Source organism: Rhineura floridana, chromosome 4 (assembly GCF_030035675.1).
Source record: "Rhineura floridana isolate rRhiFlo1 chromosome 4, rRhiFlo1.hap2, whole genome shotgun sequence".
Lineage (NCBI taxonomy): Eukaryota > Metazoa > Chordata > Lepidosauria > Squamata > Rhineuridae > Rhineura > Rhineura floridana.
In genome coordinates, this window is record NC_084483.1 from 17,663,910 (window position 1) to 17,690,811 (window position 26,902).

Sequence of the window (26,902 nt, forward strand, 5' to 3'; positions counted from 1 at the left end):
AAGAAATGACAGGAGAATAGGGTGGGTCCTAAAAAGGTATCTCTGGTGTCAAGGGCCAAGATAAAGAGGTGCATCTTCAGCATACAACAAAAAAGAGCGCAATGAAGGTATATACATCACACTCATAGACCTGACAAGGCAGTAAAAAAAGCTACTTTTTTCTATTTGCACACTTTCCAGCAGGAAGAGTACTATGACAAGATGATTCCAACACAGCTGTAGTTTGTAGCAAAGACAACCATAGTTCCTGCAAATATACTGTACCCTGACAGCAGAACCACAAAAATAAATACACCTTTTACATGTTGACAGCTGCCTCACAGGTTTCTCCTAAAGAGATAAAGTTAGGTGTTGAACCAGACTATTCCACAGCAGGGGAAGTCCTAAAGTCCAGCATCCTCCCTGCTTGCGCTGGTTGTGCTGGAAAACCCCAGGACAATGGTTCTGGGGGATTTTACCATTCCTGCTGGAGCCACCTTAAGTGTGCTTGCTCACACCTTCATGGTCTCCATCGGGCTGATTCAGTTCATCTCCAGCTGTGTGGAGTCTGGCAGGCTCCTTGGTTTACCAAGGTCCTCTAGGCGCCAAAGCAGGCTGGACATCAGCTAAAGTGTAGGTGGTGCAGGTTTCAGCACAAATCTGACCAAATAGAAGTACGAATGCATAGTGTTCCTACCACATGGCACTGGTGATGGCAAGGACAGCATACATCTCAGCCTCTATTGTGTCCTCAGTGAATTGCCCAGCACAGCTGTTTCCAGACCAGTGTAGCATAATTAACAACAGACCACTCAGTAGCTTGCTGCGAGAGATTTGCAAATCAAGATTACTCTGATCCATGCTGAACGTTATGCTGTAATTGGTTCAGGCATGCTGTAAGTCTCTGGAGCACCATCAAATTACAGCTTGTGGGGTTAGTTTCAGTTGTTAAAGCTTGTGGACAGGAGGCCTGCAGCAGTGAGGCCGACTATATGTCCTCTTGATCATGGCTCATAAAATGTAGTAGGACAAGACTGACTGGATGGGTCCAGTGAGTAATCAATGCCTCACTACAGCAGGGAGCTGTGCTCACTGCCTTGAAAAAGGTGAGGGTGCAACCCTCTTGAAGAAGCCCTCCCTGGATCCACAGGTTTTAGAAAATTAATGTCTGCTCTCTAATGTTCTCTTTCTGGGCAAGGTGATCGAACAGGTGGTGGCCAGTCAGCTGCAGGTATGCCTGGAGGAAGCAGATTATCCATTCTAGTGTGATTTCAGACCCACCTCTGGCACAAAAACAGCCTTATTCACCCTAACCGATGACAGGGGATTGTGACCCTGTTGGTTCTTGACTTCCCAGCAGCTTCTGACACCATTGACCATGGTCTCCTTCTGGAGCAGCTCAATGAAGTGGGAGCTGGAAACATTATGTTCCAGTTGTTCTGCTCCTATGTGCAGGGTCGCTACCAGGAAGCACTATTAGGAGATTGTTGCTCAGCTCCACTGTTTTTGGGCTGTTGTGTCCCACAAGGATGTATTCTGTCTCCTATGCTATTCATCTATATGAAACCACTGGAAGCTATCCTCAGGAGATGTGAAGCATGGTGCCATTAGTATGCTGATAACACACAGCTCTGTCTCTCAATTCCATCAGAATCAGAAGAGGCTGTGAAGGTATTGGACTGGTGTCTGGAGACAGTAATGAGGGCCAATAAACAGAGGCTGAATCATGGTCAAACAGGAAATGTTGTTCCTGTATCCAGGAATTAGGTGTACAACCTGTTCTGGGAGGGGTTGCACTACCCTTAAAGCAACAGGATCATAGTCTGGGAGTACTCCTGCATTTCAGCTTGTCAATGGAGTCTCAAGTGGCTTCTTTGGCAAGGAGTGCTTAAGCCTAGCTTAGACCGATTCACCAGCTATGGCCCTTCCTGGGCCAAGATACCCTAGCCTCGGTTGTTCATGCTCTGGTCACCTCCCCTCTGTAATATGCTGCATGGGAGGCTGCCTTTGAAAACGGTCTGGAGGCTGCAGCTAGTGCAGAATGCAACTGCTTAGGCTGGTGAGGCAGCCTGATGTGACCATGTGTCACCAGTCCTGAAAACACTACACTGGCTACCAGTGAGCTACTGAGCCAAATTCAGTTAGTACTCACATATAAAGCCCTAAATGGCTTTGAACCCAAGTACCTAAAAGAGTGCGTTCCCCACTATCAACCATCTTGGACCCCACAATCCGCAGGTGAGGTCTTGTTGGGTGCTGCTGTAATTGAAGGCTGCTCGGTTGACAAAGACCCATGACAGGGCCTTTTCAGTGGTGGCTTCCCATTTGTAGAATGCCCTACCTGGTGAAGTACATTTGTCTCACTCATTAGCGAATTTTAAAAACATTCCTGTTTACCCAGGCATTCGAGGGTGACACTGTTCCTGGCAACCTTGAGATCACTGGTTGTGACAGTACTAGGTATTCAACACTAGTCCTACTCAGAGTAGACCTACTGAAGCCAAAGGATATTCTGTTCCCAATACATCTCTATGAAGCTGGTGGATGAAGTCATCAGGGTATTTGGAGTTGAGTACCATAAGGATGTGGATGACAACCAGTTCTCTTTCTTCATGACACAGAAAGCAGGGGAGGTCAGGCAGGTTCTGAATTGGTGTCTGGCCACTTCAAGGGGCTGGATTAGGGTCAAGAAATGAAAATAAATCTTGATAAGATGGAGATGCTGTGGCTAGGTGACTCTTTGGTCCAAGAATTAGCTGTTCTTGGTGGTGTTTCACTCCCTTTGAAGGAGCAGGTGCTTAGTCTTGGGGCAGGGCGTCACTCCTTGATTTCACCTGTCACTGCAGCCCCAAGTGAATACGATACTGTAGAGCACCTTTACCCAGCTACAGCTGTTCCTGGACAGGGATAGACTGGCCACAGTAATCCCTACTCTGATAACCTCGTGTTTGGATTACTGTAATGTACTCTATGTAGTGATGGCCTTGAAGACAACTTGGAAATTGCAGCTAGTGCAAAATTCACAACCCAGCCACAGCCATATTATGCCAGTTCTTAGTCTGCAGCAGCTGCCAGTAACCTGCCACGTTCAAGGTTTTATAGTTGACTTACACAGCCCTGAATGACTCGGGACCTAATACATGAAGGAGCACTTCTCCTCAGCATCCCACTATTAGGAACTACACATGATGTGATGATGCAGAGGGAGGCCTTCTCCATGGTGACTCTCTGGCTTTAGAACTCCCTGCCTATTGAAATTCAGCAGGCATCTACACCTGTCATTTAGACACCAGCTCAAAACCTGATTGTTGACACTTTTGGAAACTAATTGATGTGTATGTTTATCTAAGAGATGTGCAATAAACAGGTTTTTAAAAATGTATTCTTGTGATTTTATTACTTTGTGGTGGCTGTTTTATTGGATGATTATCCAAACTGAGATTTTTGGAGCAAAGGATCAGATATAAATACTTTAAACAAAAAATAATGAACTGAACAACTTTTCCAAATTTCTTATTCAGCTGCCTAGAAAATTAAATCAATTGCTCCATCTGGAAAAGTTGGGACTTAGAAATAGCAGCTTTTTCAGGAAGCAAGAAATGAATTGAACTTCTTCCACAAATTTAGATCGTCTTACAAATTGCTAGCCAAACTACTTCCCAAGAATGAAAGTGATTGTCTAAGGGGTCACATAATACAAATCTTAAGAAAGAAAAAGAACTGGTTAGAGCAAATATAGCATATGGTTAGAAGCTGGAGGATGCACCATATATGCCTATGTTCGTTGATCTAAAAATACACACATAGAGCCCCACAACATTATTGTTCAGCTGTCAGAAAATTTGATGCTGCAAGCTCAATGGAACAGCTAAAGATAATGAACTGATAATGAATCCCCCCAATATGTGTAGAACTTGGTCACTTTATACAGAATTGCAAAATGTTCTTCTACCACTGAAGAGGACATTGTGGGCTCATTTTTATTGTTTGTGAGCCACCACAGGAACAGAAATACTTTTGCTGAAGGATGGGATATAAAACTCTCAGTAAATAAACAAGAAAAGAATATAGACAGAACCCAGATCAGAAGAAAAATGGAAATAAGTGGAGAACAAGCAGGCATCATTCATTTCTTTTCCATATTTCCCCGCACAAAATAGTCCTCTATATGAGACTGATGAGGAAGTCCTCATATTAAGACTGTACCCCTCACATGGAAACTGTTCTTATCCAGAAGTTGCTTTCAACAGTTGCCATGTACTGGTTACTCTACAAGGCAAGGCATTTATTGCAGTAACTTCCCATGGGATTTTTTCATGGGTGGGGGGGGAAGGTGTACAGAGAGATTTTATTCACATCATTGCAAACTTTTGGTTTGGAGGTTTGCAGTGGCACATTTCCTCATTCAAGTCACAGCAGAAGAATGGCATCCTATACTGAAGTACCTGCCAAAGGGAAGCAGCTGAAAGTGACCTATGCTGAAAGTGGCCCTGAATCAGAAGACATGAATTAAAACTGGGTGTGTATGCAACACTAAATTGTCACCTTCCACAGGAGGTGGAGTGAAGAGTGGTAAGGAGGTAGAAAAAAAGCAAAGAGCTGCATTTTATATATGGTGACATTCTGCAGCTGCCAAGCCCTAATGGGACACACAATTTTTCAAAAATGGCCTTGATTGTGCATGCAAGCCAGAATAAGCCAGAAGGAAATAAAGCTTAGCCTTCAATAAATATTTTAGTTATCTTTTGAAGGGGCAGCTTGAATAGAAAATAAAATACCAAGTTTGTGTTGATGCAATTAACATATTTCTGCCACTGAATTTAAGTTGGACAGTACTAAAAAGGGAACAGGGATTAACTACTACTGCTGATGCTTATTATTATTATTATTAATATTTATTAATTTTTTTAGTTGCTTGATACCTGAAGGTCCCCAAGCGGCTTACACAGCCCCACGTAAAACACATTGCAATAATCCAACCTTGAGATTACCAAAACATAGATTACTGTAGCCAGGTTATCTCTATCCAGGTAGCGTCGCAGTTGGCCCACCAGCCTAAACTGATGGAAGGCACTCCGAGCCACTGAGGCCACCTGTGCCTCAAGTGACAGCAGTGAATCTAGGAGAACCCTGAAACTATGAATCCGCTCCTTCACAGGGAGTGTGACCCATCTAGAGCAGGCTGCACACCACTCAGCCAGTCAGAAGAACCACCCACCAACTGCATCTCAGTTTTGTCTGGATTAAGCTTCAGTTTATTGGCCCTCATCCAGTCCATTATTGCAACCAAGCACTTTCAGCACATCCACTGCCTCACCTGCAGAAGATGAGAAATAGAGCTGTGTGTCATCAGCATACTGGTGATAATGCACTCCAACACTCCGTATGACCCTATTCATCAGTTTCATGTAGATGTTAAACAACATGGGAGACAGAAATGACTCCTATGGGACCCCATACTGGAGAGCCCACAGAGCCGAGCAATGCTCCCCAAGAACCACCTTCTGAAGTTAGCCATCCAAGTAAGAAAGGAACCATCACAATGCGGTGTCCCCAATACCAACTCAGACAGTCGCTCCAGAAGGATACCATGACTGATGGTATCAAAAGCTGCTGAAAGATCACGGAGGAACAACAAAGTCACACTCCCTGTCTCTCTCCGGAGACAGGTCATCATACAGGGTGGCCAAGGCAGTTTCTGTACCCAACCCAGGCCTGAATCCCAATTGAAATGGATCTAGAAAATAAATACTGCAAATAGTATAAACCATTTACCTGGAACCCACTTAATCTCCATTTCCATCTCAGTTTCTTGATGCTTCTTTTCTTTTTCCTGGATACTCCGAAGGAGCTCTCTGTACTTTGCTATTTGTTCTTCATCATCCTTGGGGTGGTGCTTATGTTTATCACTGTCTGTCATGTGCTTTACACCACAATCTTTAAAGAAAAGAGAGCAAAAAAAGAGAAACATCCAATAAGTATTTATAAAACTCTAAAAAGGAGATATGGTTGCTCTTAAACATAATACATGAGACAGAAAAACAAAACACAAACCAATCCAGGGAAGAGCTGAGGTGATATATTAAATGCCAGGCCGGCAAATAATCAATGACGTGGAAGGTACTTCAAAGTTCACCTAATCCAGCCTGTTGCCAATTAGGAAACCAATTATAAATAGTATCCCTGATCGGTGGCTGCTTAGCCTCTGCACAACCTTCCCAGGCAGTTTGTTCCATTGTCAAATACTTCATGCCATCAGGAAGTCCTATCAATGTTTAGTCTAAATCCTTTTGCTTTTCATTTGAATCCTTTGGTTCAGGTCTACCCACTGGAGCAACAGAAAATAAATTTATATCACTTACGTGACAGCAAATATTTGAAGATGGATATCATAATGCCTCTTAATCATCACTTGTCCACCTTTCTACCTATCTTGGCATGCAACCTTTTCCTTTCAATATTTGATATTTTCTTACCAGACAGAGCACAGCTGCAGTTGTGGGAGAAGACTGAGGCAAAGGAGGAGTTGAGCAGGTTCCCCATCTCTCTATCATCCACTAATATTTGTTCTTCCTCTTGCGCCATGCACACTCACACAAAGATTTCTAAAGTCTCTTGCAAGCCTTGATTTATCTTGAGCTTTAGTCCTCCTGACATTCTTCTTACAAGCTTTGGCTACTCCTTTGAACTCATCCTTGGCCATTCGCCCCTCCATTTCCTATGTCTGTCCCTTTTAAATCTGAGCTCATCAGAGAGCTTCTTATGCCTCCTGTTGTTCTTGTGCATTGCAATGGTTTCCAGTTAACTCCTATCTATCTAGAACTACTTTCTCTTAGAGCATTATTGCCCATAGGACTGTACCTGGAATTATTTGATATTTGTTGAAATCAGCTTTCCAAATGTACAGGATGTACATCAACCTATGCTCAGCTTTCCCTTTCCTTATTATCACAAATCCCAAGATGATGTAGTCATTTCCACCTAAGACAACGTCTGCATATTAAGAACATAACAGTAGCAAGTACAGTGGCTTGTGAGCCAAGGGAGGAGAACTACCTTTCCTGGTATTTGAAAGCTGCCTTATACCAAGTCACATCATTGGCTTACCTAGGTCAGTATTGCCTACACCAGGGATGGGGAACCTGTGACCAGATGTCACTGGACTTCAACTCCCATCAACTCCAGTCAGCATGGTCAATGGTCAGGATGATGGAGGTTGTAGTCCAGCAACATATGGAGGACCAAAGGTTCCCCATACCTGGTCTACACTGACCAGGAGTGGCTCTTCAGGATTTTAGACAGGGGTTGTTCCCAGCCCAACCTGGAGATGTGTGGAATTGAAACTGGGACACAAGGAACCATTGACATGGACCCTGAACTTGGGGTCCCTGTGAGAGAGGAGATCCCGGAGATTGGAACAAACGTGGAACAGGAACAAGATTTGGAGTCTATGGACTTTAGAAATAAAATCTATTGTTTGGAACTCAATGTTATCTCTGAAGAAATTAATGAAGATTCTAGAGATAAAGTTATCAATGGCATGGATAATCTTCTGGACTGGAATGATGTGATGGAGCCCAATATAGAGAAAATCTATGGAATTAACTGCAGCCATGTGACAATGGAAAAACTTTCAAGAGATGACCCAGTGTATTTTGAAAAAAAGAACAGAGATATGATTTTACAGCAGTATTTCAGCAACCTATTCAGAATGGATGGCAAGAAAATATTTGGGATAGAGGTAATTCCCATCAGACTCTTACTATATGACTATGGCTTTGACAGCAAGATTATTATGGAATACTGATAATGGAAGATTGGATACTGAAATTACTGGACTTAACAAGACTACTGAAGATGGAAGATGGAAAATGGAACTAATAGGGATAATAGAACAATGGCTACTGAAATTACTGAACCTAACAGATTCTGATGTGATGGATTAATTGAAATGTTTATTTTGACTATGGTTATGACAACAAGATTATCATAATTAGTAATGAGATGGATTAATCGATATGCTTATCTGGAAAAAAAAAATTGATAGATATATTTCTTAAAGAATTGAAACCTCTCTTTGACTTTTTGTGGAAAGAATAAAGTAATGTTTATGAGATTTGATGATTAAGTAAGATAACTACTGGAGGAAAGTGATTTTATAATATGACTTAAGAGACAGGATTGTTATATATTATAGACTTATAACTGATTTGATCTTTGACAAATGGGAAGTCAATATTTTACTCTTTATTTTTTATTTTTGTTTTTTTTTCTTTTTTTCTTTTTGTTTAACTATTTTTGATTTTGTTTTTTGTCTTTGAATGTTTTATGATTTTGTCTTGTATGTTTTATGAAAATCTGAATAAAAATTATTGAAAAAAAAAAAAAAAAGACATGGACCCTGAACTTAAGTAAGTCATGCAAGTTCAGTTTTCTTCTGGATCTATTCTTCTGTTTGGAAATGAATAGTAGCCAAGAACACTTTTCACCAACTCCACCTGGTGGAAAGCTAACATAGATTTTGCTCAATAATTGCATTCTTAAATTCAATTAAAACTAAGTTTAGCTTAAAGACAGCTATATAAAGCACAAACCAGGATGTGACAGAATGACTGCTTTTTTACATATAAACACCTTTCTTAATAAATATATAGAAGAAAATGAGAAATACAGAACATTCTTTCCATTTGATCACACTTTTTACATTACTACTCTAACAGCTGAAAGTCATTTTTTCCTGTTTGTGCTTACTGCCACAATAAACATGCTGGCTACAATTCTGTCATGTATCCTGTAAATCAATGAATAAAACATTGGGATCATGTTAAGGAAATGGCTGTGTATTTCTATTAAAAGCTTATTTCTGAAAACATAATTAAATTCAAGAACTTTCCAGGCTGGAAATACACCAGAAAGTCTTTGGTCTGGTGACACAACTTAAACCACGGTTCTTAACTGTAGCTAGCAGTGCACTTTCATGTCATCTGACAGGCTACAATGAATGTATAGTAAAAGACAATTAAGACCTTTTCTGGAGCAATAATCAACAATGGTAAACTGAAACTATTCCTTCTGTATTCTGATGCAGCTGCACTAAATTGTATGGAATAAATGGAAAGGTGATGCTTGGTTCCTTTTGCATACCATAGATGAATACAGCCAAACTCACTGAAACAACTGGGAACAAATATATAGAGAAATAGTGATTTAGAAATCTCATGAAAATGCTTTAAAGGGTTGTATGGACACAATCCAGTCAAACTAAGCACTTCTCATTTCCATTCATTTCACAGGGGGAGTTAATATACCCCTAGTTATTTTACAGATGAAAATAGGGACCTGTTTTAAACACCAATTCTAATTCCATGGATCGTTATCCAAGCTGCCACCTCCCAACACACACCGTCCAAACAAATCATTGTACATTGCTTAGGTCCCAGGGTATGGTCTGAGGGCACATGATGCAGCATTATTGCTGAAGCTAAGCAGGCTTGTGTCTGGTCAGTGCCTAGATGAGAGACCACCTGTGAACCTAACGCATGCCATCTTTAAGTTCTATAACTGAAGAATGGTGGGATACAAATACACTAAATACATTTTTTAAAGGCTCAGTTCCATCTACCAAATGCTCAACTTCTTCACTGATTTAAAAGCCACTTGAGTCAGGGTCGAAGAGCTGCAAGAGAGAGTAAGGGCTGAAATACGTTTAGAGAGATAGAACACTGGGAAGTGCTACAGTGCACACATGGCACTGCAGGAGAAAGGAGCCAAGAAAAGGCCACAAAGGAACCCAGAATTTGAACTGCAAATTTACGTATTTCCTTGGCTTGGGAAACATCTAGAATAGGCATTGCTTGACACTTTGCTTTTTTCCTCAAGAACCTATTTTGTTGCCTTACTAAATCTTTAAGTAAAGGCATAATTTGTTTTGGAAAAATTGAGTCCAAGACCTTGCTATTCACCCTCATGCCTAACTGCCTTACTCCTTCAATTAGTATGGAGAGTAGGCTGGGCCAATTAAAAGTCCAAAATGTTTTAGAAGAGTCAATGAGGCAGCTAGAGGAAAAAATAGCATCACTGCTGCCACCAAGTGAATGAGGAAAAAGAAAGGTTGGATGGGCTGGTTTTCTTGCCACCTTCCCTCTCACAGTGGAGGCTACAGAATAAAAGATAACTTTGAGAAGCTTTAATTGTCTACAATAGCTACCATTTAAAAAGATATCTCAGCAACAACCCTAGTAGTGTGTGAGATGTCAGACTGTGCACTTCCTAGTGACTATGCACATGCTTTACAAGCATCCATTCCCCACTCAGAAGTTTACCTTTTAGAAAGCTTTGTGTGTGGTGGGATGCATGTCAAGTCCTGATCCAGAAACTCCTAAGAAAGATTTTACCAAAGACAGGGACTAGAAAATATGCACAGCTGTAGCATACAAGCTAATTATGTGCTTAAATCTCACTCTGAAACACATGAACTTAAAAGGGTTTAACTTTGGGATGACCATACCATATATGTGAAGTGGTGACAAAATGGATTTTGTTTTTAATAAAAGTAAATGTGAAGGGTGCTGCCAAAGGACTTCTCAGAACAGCAACACAGGAAACTGGCTGCATCAGATCTGACTATTAGTGGGCAGAGCCCATTATTGCCTAATCTGACTGGTGGTGACTCTCCAGGGTCTCAGAGGAAGAGATCCCTTGCCCATCACCTGCCACCCAATCCTTTAAACTAGAAATTCCAAGGATCAAATCTGGGTCCATTTGCATATAAAGCTTCTGCTCTACCACTGAGCTATTATGGCACCTCCTCTGCCCATAAACTGGAATAACTGCTGAAAACGTGAAGATCTATGTCCCATTTTGTTCCTGTAATTCATGTACAATTATGTCAACTGCTAAAGTGCAAACTTTCCATGCCAATCACTATTAGAACTGGTGCGAGCTTTATGTCACTTAATGTTCCGTCAAACTGACATTGGGCATCCTCACCCCCAAAATGTTTATGACAAACACAAGAAACTGAAAAACATACAAAATGGCAAAGAGATTAATGTAATAGAGGGCAAAGGTAACTCCAGATGTTATCGGAATCCAACTCCTATCACCCTCAACCAACAGTCAGGTATTTTGAGAGTTGTAGTCCAAAAACATTTGGAGGGCACCACATTAGATACTCCTGTAAAAGGGATTGCTGGAGGTATAGCAAACGACACTTTTATTATATTATTGAGTGGACAGGGCCATTGCACACTGTAAATTGTTTTGGAGAATCTGTGGTCCTCTAGGTGTTACTGATCTAGAACTCCCAGGACATAGCACCAGCAGTGCTAGCTGGGGCTGAAGGGAGTTGGAGTCCAACAACATCTGAGGGGCACCAGGTTCCTCATACTTGCTTCAAAGCATGTATGGCAAAGGTGTCAAGTCATTTTATGTGGAGAAATCCTTCTGCGAGTGAACTGTCCTTTCATTTGTGGAACATAAAGTGAGGATCCAAGGCAGTATCTTGTGTAACTGTCACTTTTATTTTCATACAAAAAACAAAAAACAGTACAACACATCTCATGCCAAAAGATTTAAAATTCATACCATGTCTTCCCTGTCATCCCCGAGGAAGTAGAGGAAGATAGCAATGGTTCCAGAGATCTCAATGCTGCATCAATGTCTCTGTCACTAATATTACTTCAACTGTTAACAGGGCCAAACAGCTCAAGCCCATAAGATGCACACCAAACATTATCCACAAATGCTCATGTCAATGGGCAAGACTCAGCAACCCACAGGATATTACGTTTCTCTACAGCTGCACAATTTCATGAGCCTGATTCCAAGGAAAAGAACAATAGCACTAGCTAGCAGAGCAGCAATTCAATTTTTCCAAAGCTCAAAGAAAACTTATTCCAACCACATACCTGACTTTGGGGCCTGTCTACACAGTAACGGTTAATAACAATTGTTCTAGCTTAACTTGAACTGCTCCAGTTTAAAACTCTAATTGTACATACGTACAAAAATTGATGCTTTAAGATACCTGAGAAGATACCAGAAATAATAAACCATTCATTTGCTCAAAGTTGACAAATTACTGACAGGTCAAGTGAACTATTTTTATCATTATAGTTCTCATTCCAATATGTTTACACAGAATCATTAACACCTTTTTTTATTCTAAATGGAAATGCACTGAATAGATAGTGAATTTCAACACACACTCCCCTGCAAAAAAATCCTACTTGTAGTTAAGACTAAAATAAAAAGCTCTCTTACAAGCAGTGCTGTTTTAGAATAGCTTTAGCAAGTACATATTCCAAGGAAGAAATATTATTTGTTGTATAAACTATCTTTAAAAATGGGATTAGCTGATCAGTAGCCCTTAGAGGCTTTGTAAATGAGATGCCATCTGCCAACTATACAAAGGCTGCATATGCTGCATTCCAAAGTCTCCTGGTGAAATTATTTGTACTCACCAAGCTCTGTGTAGGTACAAACATGACAAAATGTAAGCTATTTTCCTTATTCCAAATAAGGAAACTGTAGGTTTAATTTTTTTTTTTAAAAAAGGAAGCAAACACTTCCAGGCTCCTCATTCTGCAAATCACAAGGATTGTGCAGGCTTGCTCACATAGTGGGAAACTTAGTCTAAACCAAGCCCTTTCTCTTGCTGGTATGACATTAGTCCAAGTGATTCCCCCCCCACTTAGATTGTCATTTTATTAAAGAAGAGACAATGGGTTAAAAAAATGCTTGATTTGCTAAAGACTACCACTTACTAGTCAATCTTTCCTTAAAATGGAGAACTAGGGAAGTAACCTTGAAAACCTTTATAAAAATGGCTTTGAAATCCTGAATTATTTCCACAGAATCTTAACAATTAAAAGTACCTTGCTGTTCTTCTTCCTCCTCTTCCTCGCTTGATGAAGCCAAGTATGCTTGGAATTCCATGTCCAGAAGTTCATCTTTTTTAAACGTTTTGCTGAGGTAAGTCATTCTTTCATGATCCATCTCATCCCATGTGATGTCTACCTTAAGGTGGAACAAAATACTGTGTCTTGTTCCTTTTTTAAAAAAATCATATAATTAAGGCTGTGTGCACTCATTTGTTTGAGCTTAAAACAAACCCAAACCTGATCCTGGACTATAAAAAAGACTCAATCTTCATATATTAATTAGAATGTATGACTGTCAGCTTTTCTTGCTGCACTCTAAAGGACTCCAGTACAGCCTAGTTCTGCAGCATCTGCATCATTTTACAGAAGTGAAAAACCTGAAGTTAAGGCACTGGGGAGGCAGAAGAAAATCTGTAAAGAGAAGGACCAAGGCTGGAGAGATTTGTCCCACTTGTCTGACAGGATGTCGTTAAAGTTTTAGCCTCTGCACAAATATCAAAAGCTGCTTATGGGAAATGAAGACATTAAGTGTGCATTGATTTGCTAAAGACTACCACTTGCTAGTCAGTCTCTCCTTAAAATGGAGAACTAGGGAAGTAACCTTGAAAAACTTTATAAATTATCTACATTGTCAAAAATCCTTGGGGACTGGGGTACATCAGAAGTGGAAGAGTCCTCAGGTTCCCAAGCCTACCTCTTATCTAACAGGACCCTTATCACAAGACTCTTCTACAAGCAGTCAAAGTAGTTTTTCTACTGTCTACTTTCCAGAGAGTTCAGGGTCCCCAGGCCCTTGCTACTGAATACCTCTGATGCTGTCCTCCAAATGCTGGCTCCCCACTAGGAAAAAGGACCCAGGCTCAACTGCCAGCTTTTTTCTCTGCTGAGGGTGGGATGGACTCCAATGCTGGCTCTGCTGCTTGCCCTCTTTTCCCGGTACCAGCCGAATCTGCTCTTGAAGCTTCCATGGGAAATGGGAGTGAGTATGACAGACAGCAGCCATGCCATGTCACTTCTGACCCAACCATGTTTACTTTCTGTTTGTCCAGAATGTGAAGGCCAGTGCCCAGCACCCCATATATACATATTTGCTTATTCTTTATACCTCAACTATATCAAGCTGGGCAAGACTTCTGTATTCATTAGCTATAACTGGAAAAGCATAGCAATTGGGATTGGAACGCTGGACAGGAGAGCAGAGGGATGGGAAACCCATGCACCTATGCTAACTCATGGTTTGGCTTAGCATGACGTGGGAACCAGACCAGTCTCTAGTTCTCAAAACATGGTTTACACCTACCTTATAAGGTCGTTGCAACCCATATGAAGTGACAACATAATGCACTATGTAAATGCAAAGTATTATTATACTCTTGGTTTCTACTCAATATACAGAATTATTTCCTTTAATTACACATATGATTGGAGTATGCTCAGTGATACTAAAATGTATGAGGAGATAACAATTGGAGGCAAAGGGCCTCCAGTTCTAAAAGGGCCAGCATGGCAACAGGTCTAGAGAGTTGGGCGTAAGACCCTGAGCATACAAATAGCAAATAGGTAGAATACAAATGTAAGAATTTCTTTAGAACATGCTTTTCAACAACCATCAGCTACCTGCCATTTTTGTTTCAGAATTTATATCCCACCTTTGTGTATACATGCATACTTAAGGCGATTTACAAAATTTAAAACAAATACATCCTTTACGATAACAAAATATACTTGTACCATATATTTGGCACATAAATAATTGTATCATTACACCAGATATATGCAAAGACCGAAGTGTGTAACAAATTATTAGTTACACAGACATGATTGAATCTTTTTTGTAGCTACCCTATTAATAAATTTACTTAAATTGTTTGAAAAAATGTTTGTAACTGCAAAGAGTAAGCAGGTTTGGGGAAGCCAACTGTACAGATCATTACAATTGAAGCATCTATAACAAGGGATTAAATTATTTTGTTATGAAGTGCAGGAACATGTTAATCACATGCTTAGAAGATATGCCTAATGTCTTTGGAGTAATACAAATTCAACAGGCATATTAAAAAGCATATTAAAAGCAGCTAGCACAAGAATTTTAAAAAGGCTATACAAAAATTGTTTTTAAGCTCTATCCCCAGTCAGCACTGCCAAAAGCACACATGCACATATGTAGCAAGGTCATGAACCCATTGAAATCCAGAGCACAAGTCCCCAGGACTATAATGGATCAGAACTGCACTTCTGGCTTTTAACAACTGCATGAACACAAAACAGATCATTCTCCCCCTCTATCTACAGTGCGATCACTGTTGTTTACAAAATTTACAAATTAAGAACACAGAAAACTAAACAAGTTCCAAAGGGCTAAAAAAACACTATTAAGGTACCTTTGATGTTGCCACAGCAGCAGATGTAAAATACTTTGGTTTATAAGCAGCTCCGTCCATTTCTGAGGCCACATCCTTTGGCTCATCATCAAATGTCACATCATCTGGAATAAATCTTAAAAGCCAAAAAAAAAAAAAAAAAGATTTGTTATTAAAGCAGATATGATGAGGCTTCAAAGGAGCAAACGTTGATAGGCCCAGCCTCTCTCTAATTAATATTAGCTGCGAGAAAAACATTGTTCAGTCCATGCTCAGGAAAAGGGCAGACAAAGGTGTTACCTTTCGCTCAGCACAGTACCTGTTTGGCCAGCTCCAATTTAACTTCACTGAAAAATGATGGCATTCCTAACACTGCTGCTGAAGCCAAGGAACCTGGAGGATAACCTTGACAAACCTATGATTTGCAACAAGGCCCCAGAGCAGGGGATCCCAACACAGTTTCCTCCAGGCATTATTGGACTACAAACTCCCATCATCCTTAACTATTGGCCATTGTGACTGAGGCTGATGGAAGTAGTAGTTCTTTTTTTAATATTTCCCCTCCAAAATCGTATTATTTTATTTTGCTATTTCAACATTACAATTGGTAACAAATTAAATTTTTAAAAAAGGAAAAAAATTTAAAAGGAAAAAACAAACAGAACTAAGTTACATTAATCTGCCAACTATAAATTACAATCAGGAGTGGGTAAAAGCATATCTCCATGTACAAAATCAAAATACTTTTTTCAGTGTTATTCATTTAGAACATTACAGATGTGCTAAATTACCTTACTGATTTATTCCATGTATTTGGGGAATCAGACTTTACAACTGATTATCTGACCTCATTATCTTCTTTCCCTTCTCCATTTACCCAGTTACCATAAAGTTCTATTCATCTGCACCACATTTCTATGTAGACTGAAGGCATTGGGTACCTGTGTGTATCATCATCTGTATAAGAATTAAAGTCCTGCCATATTGCTAAGATTGGATCTTGTGTAGTTTGTCCCCCAGATGTAGTTCCACAACATCTGGAGGCCACCCCATTGGCTATCCCTGCCTCAGAGGGTAGGACGCTAGCAAAGAAGCAACAGCTTAGTGATAGAGCACAGCTGTTGCAAACAGCAGATCCCACATTCAATCCCTGGAATCTCTAGTTAAAGGATCTGGGGTAGCAGAGCTAGAAAAGACCTCTGCATGAGATCCTGGAGACATACTGTGAGAAAGAAGAGTGGACCATGCTGGGATGAAACAGACCAATACTGTGATTCCCTATAAAAAGGTAGCTTCATATGTTTAAGATGAAGTTCACCGTTGTCAGAGCAAGGACTGGCTAACATCAGCACTGACAGCTGCAAACTAACCATAATGTAGTCATACTGTTCACAATTTCATCCTTTTTTTAAACCCAATTACTCACTTTTCCAGATTATTTTCCCTGGCTTCCTGTAAATCATCATCCATCCCACTGATGAGTGAGAGAAAGTTAGGAGGAACACACTTAGTGCCCCCTTGTAGCACTGAGATGGACAATGCTAGAATATGACATTCTAAAATTGTAAATTCAATTTTGGATGCAACATCACAAGAGATGAGTACTATTTGAACCAGATATTACAGAGTTCAGAAGGGTAGCAAAATCCAGTGTTGAAAGTCAGTGGCGCTGTCCATATGATATCATAACTGGGGACCCCCACATTACAAGAGTGGGTAATTAGGTTATGGGATATAATAAATGTAGCAAAATTAACCAATTTTTGTCAGAGTCAGAGAAGGATGACAGCTCTATAACTGGTGTAACAAAGTACAAGAAAACCTAAACTTATACATACTCTTAACTATAAGCTAGCTACTGAAGTAAATGTGATTATAGTTACATTACTATTAGTAATGCAATTTTTTAAAAAGGGGAGAAGAAATGCATGTATATCTTCTTTCTCTTTTTAACTACTATATATATATATATATATGTATACAAATCTTTTTGGCACTGCATATAGATTCCATTGCTATTACATATTTTTTCTGTTTTTACTGATACTGTACATATGTGAACATATAAAAAAAAATTAAGTCAGTGATTTTAATGTTAAGTCTGCCTTATGATATGCCATACAAGAGCACCTAACATCCAAAGGATGTGAATCACAGAATAGGGCCTGGTGTGGGGAAGGCAGCTTCAAAACTTAAAAGCAAGGTAAGAGAGACAGAGTGTACCAGACATTTTAATTTCTGCACAAAGCTGCTGAAAGAGAAAAAAAAGAAAAAAATAACAATACCTCAGGTCCACAAAAGAACAACTGCTTTCAAATTCTAATCCATCACATTCTTCATAAATTTTATTGGCTGTTTCGGGAGAGTCACATTCTATAACCGCATAGAAATATTTCAGTCGCTTGAACTGATAGTCCCTCAGTTTTTCCTTAAAAATGCTTTAAAAAAGTTAGATAAGGCAAGTTAGAGAAATAAAGGAACAGTGAAGCAATATACTACAATCCAGTTCTCTAATTGTTCACAGGTTGTGTATGATAATCTAAGAGTATATGCCAATGTATGACTCTTTTATGGGGTTCAGAGTCATGATAAAAGGATTAGGTCCAAATACCAGACACTAATAAAATGCTTTATGGCTAACCTACAACTCCATTTCTGCCTGCTGTAATGATGCTGGAATCAGAGAGCTAACAAGGTACCTTGTAGCTTACATACCAAGCTGCAGATATGCAGGCACACAGATTCCAAAGCGCAACTATGGGCCAGCCTTCCCCAGCTTGATGCCTCCTGATATTGTTGGACTCCACCAGCATGGGCAATGGTCAGGGTTGATGGGAGCTGGAGTCCAACAACATCTGGAGGGCACCAGATTGGGGAAACCTGATCAAGAGCAATGTCATGGGCCAGGATATAAAAAGAGTTGTTTTTAGCTGCACCCAAGGGTTTGCGTGCACCCAGAAGGATTTCTGCTGTTCCACTTTGCACAGCAGCTGCTTAGGCACTATCTTTTGAAATTCCATTGATTTTCAAAAACAACTTGCCTTGTGGCATCAGGAGTGACTGTTTGAGAAATAAAAATAAAAGTGAAATATTTATTTATTTATTATTTATATCCCTCCCTTCCTCCCAGCAGGAGTCCAGGGTGGCAAACAAAAGCAGTAAAAACACTTTAAAACATAAAAACAGACTTTAAAATACATTAAAACAAAACAACTTTAAAAACATTCTTTAAAAAAAGCTTTAAAAACATCTTAAATAAAAAGGGTTAAAAAACATATTGTTTAGGAAAAAATGTTTTAAAAAAAACATATTAAAAGCAATTCCAACACAGACTGGGATAGGTCTCAACTTAAAAGGCTTGTTGAAAGAGGAAAGTCTTCAATAGGTGCTGAAAAGATAACAGAGATGGCACCTACCTAATATTTAAGGGGAGGGAATTCCACAGGGTAGGTGCTACCACACTAAATGTCAATTTCCTATGTTGTGCAGAACGGACCTCCTGATAAGATGGTATTTGCAGGAGGCCCTCACCTGCAGAGTGCAGTAATCGATTGGGTATATAAGGGGTAAGACGGTCTTTCAAGTATCCTGGTCCCAAGCTGTATACGGCTTTGTACACCAGAACTAGAACCCTGAACTTGGCCCAGTAGCAAATGGGCAGCCAGTGCAATTCTTTCAGCAGCAGGGTGACATGCTGGCGATACCCTGCCCCACTGAGCAGTCTCGCCGCTGCATTTTGCACCAGCTGCAACTTTCGGACCAACCTCAAGGGCAGCCCTACATAGATCGCATTACAGTAATCCAGCCTGGAGGTTATCTGCACAAATGCTGTGTGCAAGAGTCGGCATGCCCTAAAACTCATCAGCTGGTGAAGAACTTAGCTCAAACTTAGACTAAGACAGTATTCTTCAACTTTGGGTTCCCAGATGTTGTTGAACTACAACTCCCAGCACCTCTGACCATTGGCTAGACTGGGTGGGAATGATGGGAATTGTAAGCCAACAGAATCTGGAGACCCAAGGCTGAAAAATTCTGGACTAAAACAAGCTTTTTTTAAAAAAAAAAATAGTGTTTTTCTTGCTGTACAGCTTTGCTGACAACTGTTCACACAGATAGCCAGTCCTATCTCTGCTTTAAGAAATGTATGGATTAATATGGACACATTTTCCCAATTATACTATTTCTATAAACGACATTTTACAAAGAATGAAAGAACATGTCCTTATTCCAAGGGACATACAATATGAAAATAAAAAAGCAAGGGGCCATGACATTTGTGTTATCTGAGGCACCTAATATGCTGAAAATGCAGAACAAAGGTAAAACTAGTAGTGCTAACAAGTAAACACAATTTTTCCTGTTTCACATGTTTAGCACTGACCACATATGTCTATAGTATAGTAGCAAAGTGGAGATGTTCACCTACTGATGGAGAAAGGTTCCATCTAGTGGTGAAAATTCAATGTACAATATCATGTCATTACTTGTTCCTTTGACATCCCAGGGTCATTTTGTTCATTATGCAGCATCAAGAATACAGACAGGTACTCCTTAATAAGTGTAACCTGATTGATACATGGGCTTGTAGTGTTCACCCTGAATATTTTAGGTATACATTTAAAAAAAAAATGTTTAAGTTTACCCTTATTAAACAGTTCAAATAAAATAGAAAAGCATGGTCTTCCACTATATAAACAAGCTGCCATGATCCTCAAGTTTGTGCGCTCCCTGCTTCCTTTTTTCTCCTCTATAGTCCATCTGGAAAAGGAGATTGGATGCTTTTGCTTTCAGTTCTAAATAAACCAGAGTTCCCTGTTATGTTTGGACAGGGGTACTATGGCTTGTTTAAACTGTAGTTAGTAAGAACAAACCAGAATTAAAGCATGGTTTCTTATCCTGGATTGTTCTCAATAGTTATAATTTAAACAAAGCACAGGATTAATTCTGCTCAAAGTTGGTTTTATCTGGACAAACGAGTTGTCTCTTAGGATACACTTGTAACACTGACATTTTATTAGTAATGTTATTTTGAAGGAGAAAAAACTGTTAGGCTATTAAGGTACCTTGTACCTCTTCCATTATTTAGTAAGAGTCCAGTATTTAACCTCAGCATTTTTGGTATCTGTTTTGTTTTCTCTTCTGTTATGATCTCAGGATTTCACTTACACATCTTTTCTGTTTTATCCTCCTCCATGGCTTCCTGATAGCATAACGATGAAATTAAGTTAACAGTGGCTTGGTCCACATACAATGATAAGCTGCAGTCAAAAATAAACCATAGCTTACCATGAACAAGCACTGTGGAAGTACAAGTCGCTCAACTGTTCCCCCTTTGCTCCATCCCACCTGTGTTTGTAAGAAACAAACCATCAGGCTTAATGTTATGTGCAAACCAGTACATGTAGTTTCTTTCTCCCCAAACAAACTATATGTGGAAGCTAAGGAGAAAAACAAATGATGAGTGCCAATTTGCACATAACACTAAGCTAAGCTTCGTTGTTTGTTTCTCCCAAAGACAGGCAGGGTATAGCAGAGCAGGAGCAATAGAGCAGCAAAGCCATGCTTTATTTAAGCCATGATTTATTTCTGGCCATTGCTTACTGTTACATATGAACCAGACTAATGTGAGGTCCAATGTATCTCAATCACTTTTGTGTTGAGACTAGGTTTTTGGACTGGGAGATTACTACTAACTCCCCCTCCCCCCGAAAAAAACACTAGAATCATTTTGAAATCAATCCCTACCTTTATTTTCAGCTAGAATGTCAAAGCAGCCTATTGCACCTCAATAGCAGATAACGATCATAAAAAATGTGTATGAGGATTAAATACCTGTCCTTCTCTGTGACATCTTCAGGAAGGCTTAATAGTTCTGTCGGGCCATTCATTTCCTCTTCTTTCATTCTCTCTTTTCCAAACTCTGAAGGATAAATCTAGAAACAATAAAAAGGGTTCACACTGATTATATCAAGTGACTTTAAGCAGCATTGGATTAGATTTTAAAGAAGAAATGTCCCCTATCTTTCCCTAACACCTAAACTATAGAGTGAAATCCACTACCCACATTGCACTATGAATAAGTATTTTGATAATTTTTTATGTTCACTTGTTTTTAAAGTGTGTTGCTTTTATTAGCATTTTTGAATGAACATTTTATACTATTTTAGGTAAACAGCCATCTATAAACATTGTTAAATAAATTAAATTCTGTATCACTAATCTAAACCCATGGTGTGGGGGAAAAATAAAAAGTCTTTTTTTACTCAACTCTTTAGGAACAAGGCCAAATTCACATGTGAAATGGATGGCAGTGAATTTAACAGCAGCAATGTTTCAACTGTTGTTCTTCTGCTTCCATGCCTCTTCTCTTCTATCTCTTCACAAAAGACCAAAGACAGACACACCAGAATTTTCATTTTCTGCAGAGTTTCATGCTATAACATTCCTTATGGATTCCACAGAAACGAAATTTGAATTTACTGTCTGCTTAACAACCACTTAGTGTCTTTGTGTACAACGGAGAGTTATTATGTCAATCACAAAAGGAATGTGAGAGTAAAAAGCAGAAAGCAATGTAACAGTTGTCCATATATCTGATTTTGCCAACTTGGTGCTCGCAAAGAGCGACAGACACAATTTCTCATTTCCTTCTTCTCTTCCAACTCTGCTTTAAATTCCATAATAGAAGGAAGACCAACAGCCACCATGCTACAGTCTTTAACTTTCTCAGTTTTGGGGGAGGGTGGGGTGGGGAGAGAAGACAAAAGAGAAGTTTGGGAAGCTTCATTACATTTCAGAAGCCTTGGCCCTTTTCTTTCTTATTTTAGTTAAGGTGGGCTACCTGCAAAAGCAGTAAGTTAAAATGTTGGATTAAGACCTTGAAGAATAGGAACTTCACTGAATAACCTTGGGGCAGTCACTATCTCTTAGCCCAACCTACCTCACAGGGTTGTTGTGAGTAAAAACTGGGGAAGAGAACCATGTACACCACCTGAGCTCCTTGAGATGGGATATAAATGGAAATAAAAAGTTAAGAACCTATCTTTTCTCTCACCCACACTTAAGAAGTTGCCCGAATCCAAATTAATTAATTACAGGGCAAGTTGAGTTCTTCTAGTACTATTTTGATGTATACTGCCCATGTTTTCTGCAGAGACCCTAACTATGCCATGCAATCATAGCCCATAACAACATGAGAATTCACACAGAATTCTACAGACACACTGCCCCAAAGAGTTAGAGCCCCGAGTCTGATCTATTAGTCTCTAGGCACTGAGCTCCACCAATAGATTCTGGTGGTTTCCTTATTACTGGAAGTTTGTTATTCCATAATAGCTAAGGACTTTCTCCAGATGACTCACAAGGATGCAGCTACTTCAAGTCAAACAGCTTTGATCCAACAGTTAATTCAGATGCAGGCAGAAAAAAAAATAAATGGCCTCTCAGGTAGATGTGCCTTCTGAAAGATCAGGTATTGAGACACTTTGAGTAGAGATGTTTCTGCTCACTTGGAACCAGAACCCACCTCCAGCCTCCTGCTCTCTCTCTGAATTATTGCTGGATTTGAGGCATGCCCTGGAAATACCCATCCAGGTGCACCCTATTTACTCCTCAGGTGCACTTAACTGTGCTGCAGAAATGCTAGCTTGCTCTAAACTAGGGGCAGCTAACCTGCTGAACTCCAGACGATGTTGTATTCCACCACCCCCATCAGCTTCAGCTATTATGGCCAATGGCCAGGGATGATGGGAGTTACAGTTCAGCAACATATGGATGGCTACAGGTTTACCACCTCTACACTGAGAGCTGCAATGCTTCCCACAGCTTTAGTGCAAACCTGCCCAAATATTTCCACTAAACCACCACTCTTCCTCTCCAGCACGCTTTCACTTGCCTCACAACCCATGCTAGTCTCACAGTTGCAAATATTTGCAAGAGGCAAGGTGGATTTCCCCTCCCACAATCCCATGCGCATTATTTGTATTTTGCTGCTGAAAACAAGAGCTTACCTTAACAGAAAAGATAACACCACCTTTAGGTGTAAATGAATTAAATAAAGCCAGTAGGTCCTTTGCTTTCAGTCGATCCCAGTCCATGTTGCAAACCGCCAATCTGCACGTGATCTGTATTTAAAAATGCTATTTGTAACAGTTGCCTAGACTTTAAGGGTAACGCAAATGGATCAAACTATTATCACTCAGCACATCACCCTAAGTAACACAAAAATTCCGTCATAAAATTAGATTTGTGCACAAAGAGGACTCACAGTACAGCATGAGCACAGCTGCGAAGTTTCCTGCCTTGGAGAAGAACTGGAAAATATGATCACATCTTGACCTTGCTCCTCCAGCAAAGATCAAATACCTGAGGTCTTTTCCTCTTGGTATACCAACAGACAGGCTCACTGTTCTAGGCCAATCCAGGGGAGGATAAGACCCAAGATAGCAAGTATAAACTGCTAGACCCAAAAAAGAGAGGAAAAAAGGCTGAGGGTTCAGAACCAGAGTTTCAGTTGAGGTTCTGCAGGTGTTTTGAATGACCCATGCTTCAGTTTTAGCCTGGGTGACTGTAAAACTGCAAAAGCTGCTGCAGAGCAAAGCACAAACATGCGGTTTCCATTTTTGCATGGATCAGCTAGTGACACACTGGTGCTCAGGAATCACCTTTTTCTCAACTGAAACGTACAGCCACATGACAGAGCTCTTCAAGATGAATTTCTACAATGTAGGGACTGTCTTGTACTAATGTTCAGGTTATCATAATGAAGCTAACGTGGCACAGCTACTATATTATCCATCTGTACACTAGCCAGATGATCATGAATGAGATCCTATGACATGGGAAAGCCAAAGGGCTTCCCATCAAGCAAGATATAATTTTAAATCATGTTTTAAAGCATTTCACTAACGTACAATATTGCACAGTACAGACACTGTCTACTGAAAAAGACAGCTGTTTTCTCCTAGTATAGTTCCAGAAAATCATTCTATTATCATTCATAACATGGAGGGTCTTTGATTTTTCTTACCATTTTTGCAAATTAGAACTTTCATTTGTTGCAATTTACATTGTGTACTTCTATACATTTTGCATCATTCACATGCGCCTTTTTTCTCTTGGAACTATCTTTTTCATGCTATGCGGTGTGATCTTTTTTTGCATTCTAAGTATTTATCCATGCAAAAACAAACCTAATCATAACTGTTCAGAGAATTCCTTCCTGTATCTACCAGCATGATATAAACACTGAGATTTTAAATGTGTTTTTTATAAATACTAGAGAAACCCTTTCAGCTGATAAGGTTTTCTTCTACCTACTAAAAAACAAGTGAGCTGTAAATTTGCTTTTTTGGGGGCAAGACACAAGCCAAGGTACTGGGCTTGTGCGTGGGAGGCTGCAATCCTATGAACCACTTATTGAACTCAGATGGACTTGTTGTTCATGAAAAGGACTAGCTTAGAAGGGAGGTAAGAAACGAAAAGCACTTGCCATACTGGAAGAGCTATTTTAGTGATAAATTATGTGGTTATGTCTTTCAAGATCCCTTACCTTATCTCCACGAGGGGCATCTTTAGCCAGTTCTCCCCATTCATGTACAACTTCAGGCTCCTTTGGAAATATCTCAGTCAAATCCTCCTCCTCTTCATCCTCCGAGCTGCTTTCTATATTGCCTTTTCCCCTTGCCAAATCAGGCCCACTGTCACTTTCACCATCATCTGTCTCACTTTGATTTCCTTCTACTTCATTTTCTGAATCACTTTCTTCTCTCATTCCTCCGTCATGTCCCAAATTGCTTTCCTCTTCCAGATCCCCACCATCTTCAGACGCGCTTTCCTCTTCAATTTCCTCGCTGCTTTCCATTTCTTCAAGATCAAAGCTCTCCTCATTTTTACAACTTTCATTTTCTAAACAATTTTCATTAATATGACTGCCTGAAGAATCATCTTCGTTTGCTAAACAAATGAAAGCAATATATTTAACACACACATGTATAATAGTGTATACAGATAATTTTTAAAGGAGAAAAAAGACTAATTGTCTGTTCCCCCCCCCCAAAAAAATATGACACCTCACCGGACAGGCTGTGTGTAAAGGACAATGGAATGCGATTAAATGTTCGTGGTGATTAAGATGTCCATTCACCATGCAGTAGCTCACAATAGCATGCATATAACCACATGGGAAGCCAAATGTCCAAGATTACTTGTCAAGCGGCAAGAAGAATTTTATCAGACACAAATGTGGTCCAAATGTTACTGGACTACAACTTCCATTATCCCTGACTACTGGCCTTGCTAGCTGGGAGTGACTGGAATTGGAGCACAACAATATCAGAAGAGCCATAGATTCATTGTCCTGCTCTAAGCAAGGAAGTTCATAAACTCAGAACTTCAAGGTGAAAAAACATCAAAGCTTGGATCTGGACTTCATAGAAGCTGAGTTTGCTCGCAGATGCGTCTAATGGAGGAAAAGAAGGAAATTTTTGACAATTCCTCCTTTCCCCTACAATACTCTGAAAAGCTGCTCCTCAGGGTTGGAGGACTCTTCATAAGAGTGTACAAGGTGGTGTGGAGGGCTGTAAGGAGAACTGTCAAAAACTCTCTAATGGAAAAACACCACTAAATCCCTTCCCAAAACAAAAGTACTCCAAATCCAGCCACAACAATTTTTAAAAATTGGATTAATACATTTTAAATTGGATTCATTTCATTTTTAATTACTGTAGTCCTCCCCTACAAATAGCCTGAATAAATGATAAGATCATTCACTGTGCTGCTCCTCAGGCAATCCTCTATACTCCTATTTTTTATATACTCCTATTTTTATATCCTTTAATGTTAAATTATTTTGCTGATGTGTTTGCTGCCCTGGACTCCTTTAGGAGAGATATACATTCAAATCATAACAACAACAACAATAATTGATATTTATCCAGTTCCCAGATTATGAATATATCTTCTGTAAACAAATAAGGCCACTTTTTAATTTTACAAAAATAAACTGCTCTGCCCAATAACTACCAACCCTCACTTCTGAAAAATTATAAATTCTTAGTTGTTGCTTTCTAAACAAAGACACCTGTACAAAGACAGATGTGCCCCAATGAGTTTTGGATGGTTAACTAAAATCATATATATATATTCTCCCAGATTGTGCAAATGCTCTGTTTAGTTACAAATTAACATGGTAGGCTAACCTATTAGTATGCATCATTGTTTAGGAAACATACAAAGGAGCAACAGAAACTTGATTTAAACCAGCTGACCCTGACTTCAAACTAAAACTGGCACCCAACATTTGTAATTAAAAATCTAATGTGAATATAAAATAGTTCAATGTCTTGGAACCGCAGCCCTCATATGTGCAAAGCAGGGAGTGAAACAGCTTCTTAAAATAAGCCAGTGCACTCTCCCCTTTAAGGAAAGCAAGGATACCTCCCTGCTGGGTACTGTTGTGCAGAGAAGGGTACATCTCAGTAGGCCTTCCCCTCGAAGTCACAGGTGAGCAACCACTACATGCAGCCTTCAGCCCTCAGCCCAATTTCATGCTACCCTTGGCCTAAATTCTTGTGGGTGACAAGGAGGGGAAAGCAGGGGCATTTGGATAGCAGAAAAAGAGAAATGATAGTGGCAGCAAGGAAGTGAGAAGAAAGGAGGTAAAGGCAGTAGCCACCAATA

General features: G+C 39.8%; 1 protein-coding gene across 4 annotated transcripts in view; it reads right to left on the reverse strand.

The window, feature by feature from the left end:
- ESF1 (ESF1 nucleolar pre-rRNA processing protein homolog) overlaps window positions 1-26,902 on the reverse strand; it is a 49,458-nt gene that overhangs the window by 18,376 nt on the left and 4,180 nt on the right. For all 4 annotated transcript variants that reach the window (XM_061622583.1, XM_061622582.1, XM_061622581.1 and 1 more), the window contains exons 3-9: window positions 24,774-25,177; window positions 23,233-23,346; window positions 21,056-21,156; window positions 17,509-17,661; window positions 15,245-15,359; window positions 12,858-12,999; window positions 5,755-5,916 (exon numbers count right to left, since the gene is read on the reverse strand). In XM_061622583.1, coding sequence (XP_061478567.1) covers window positions 5,755-5,916; window positions 12,858-12,999; window positions 15,245-15,359; window positions 17,509-17,661; window positions 21,056-21,156; window positions 23,233-23,346; window positions 24,774-25,177 — 1,191 coding nt within the window. The remainder of the gene's footprint in view (window positions 1-5,754; window positions 5,917-12,857; window positions 13,000-15,244; window positions 15,360-17,508; window positions 17,662-21,055; window positions 21,157-23,232; window positions 23,347-24,773; window positions 25,178-26,902) is intronic.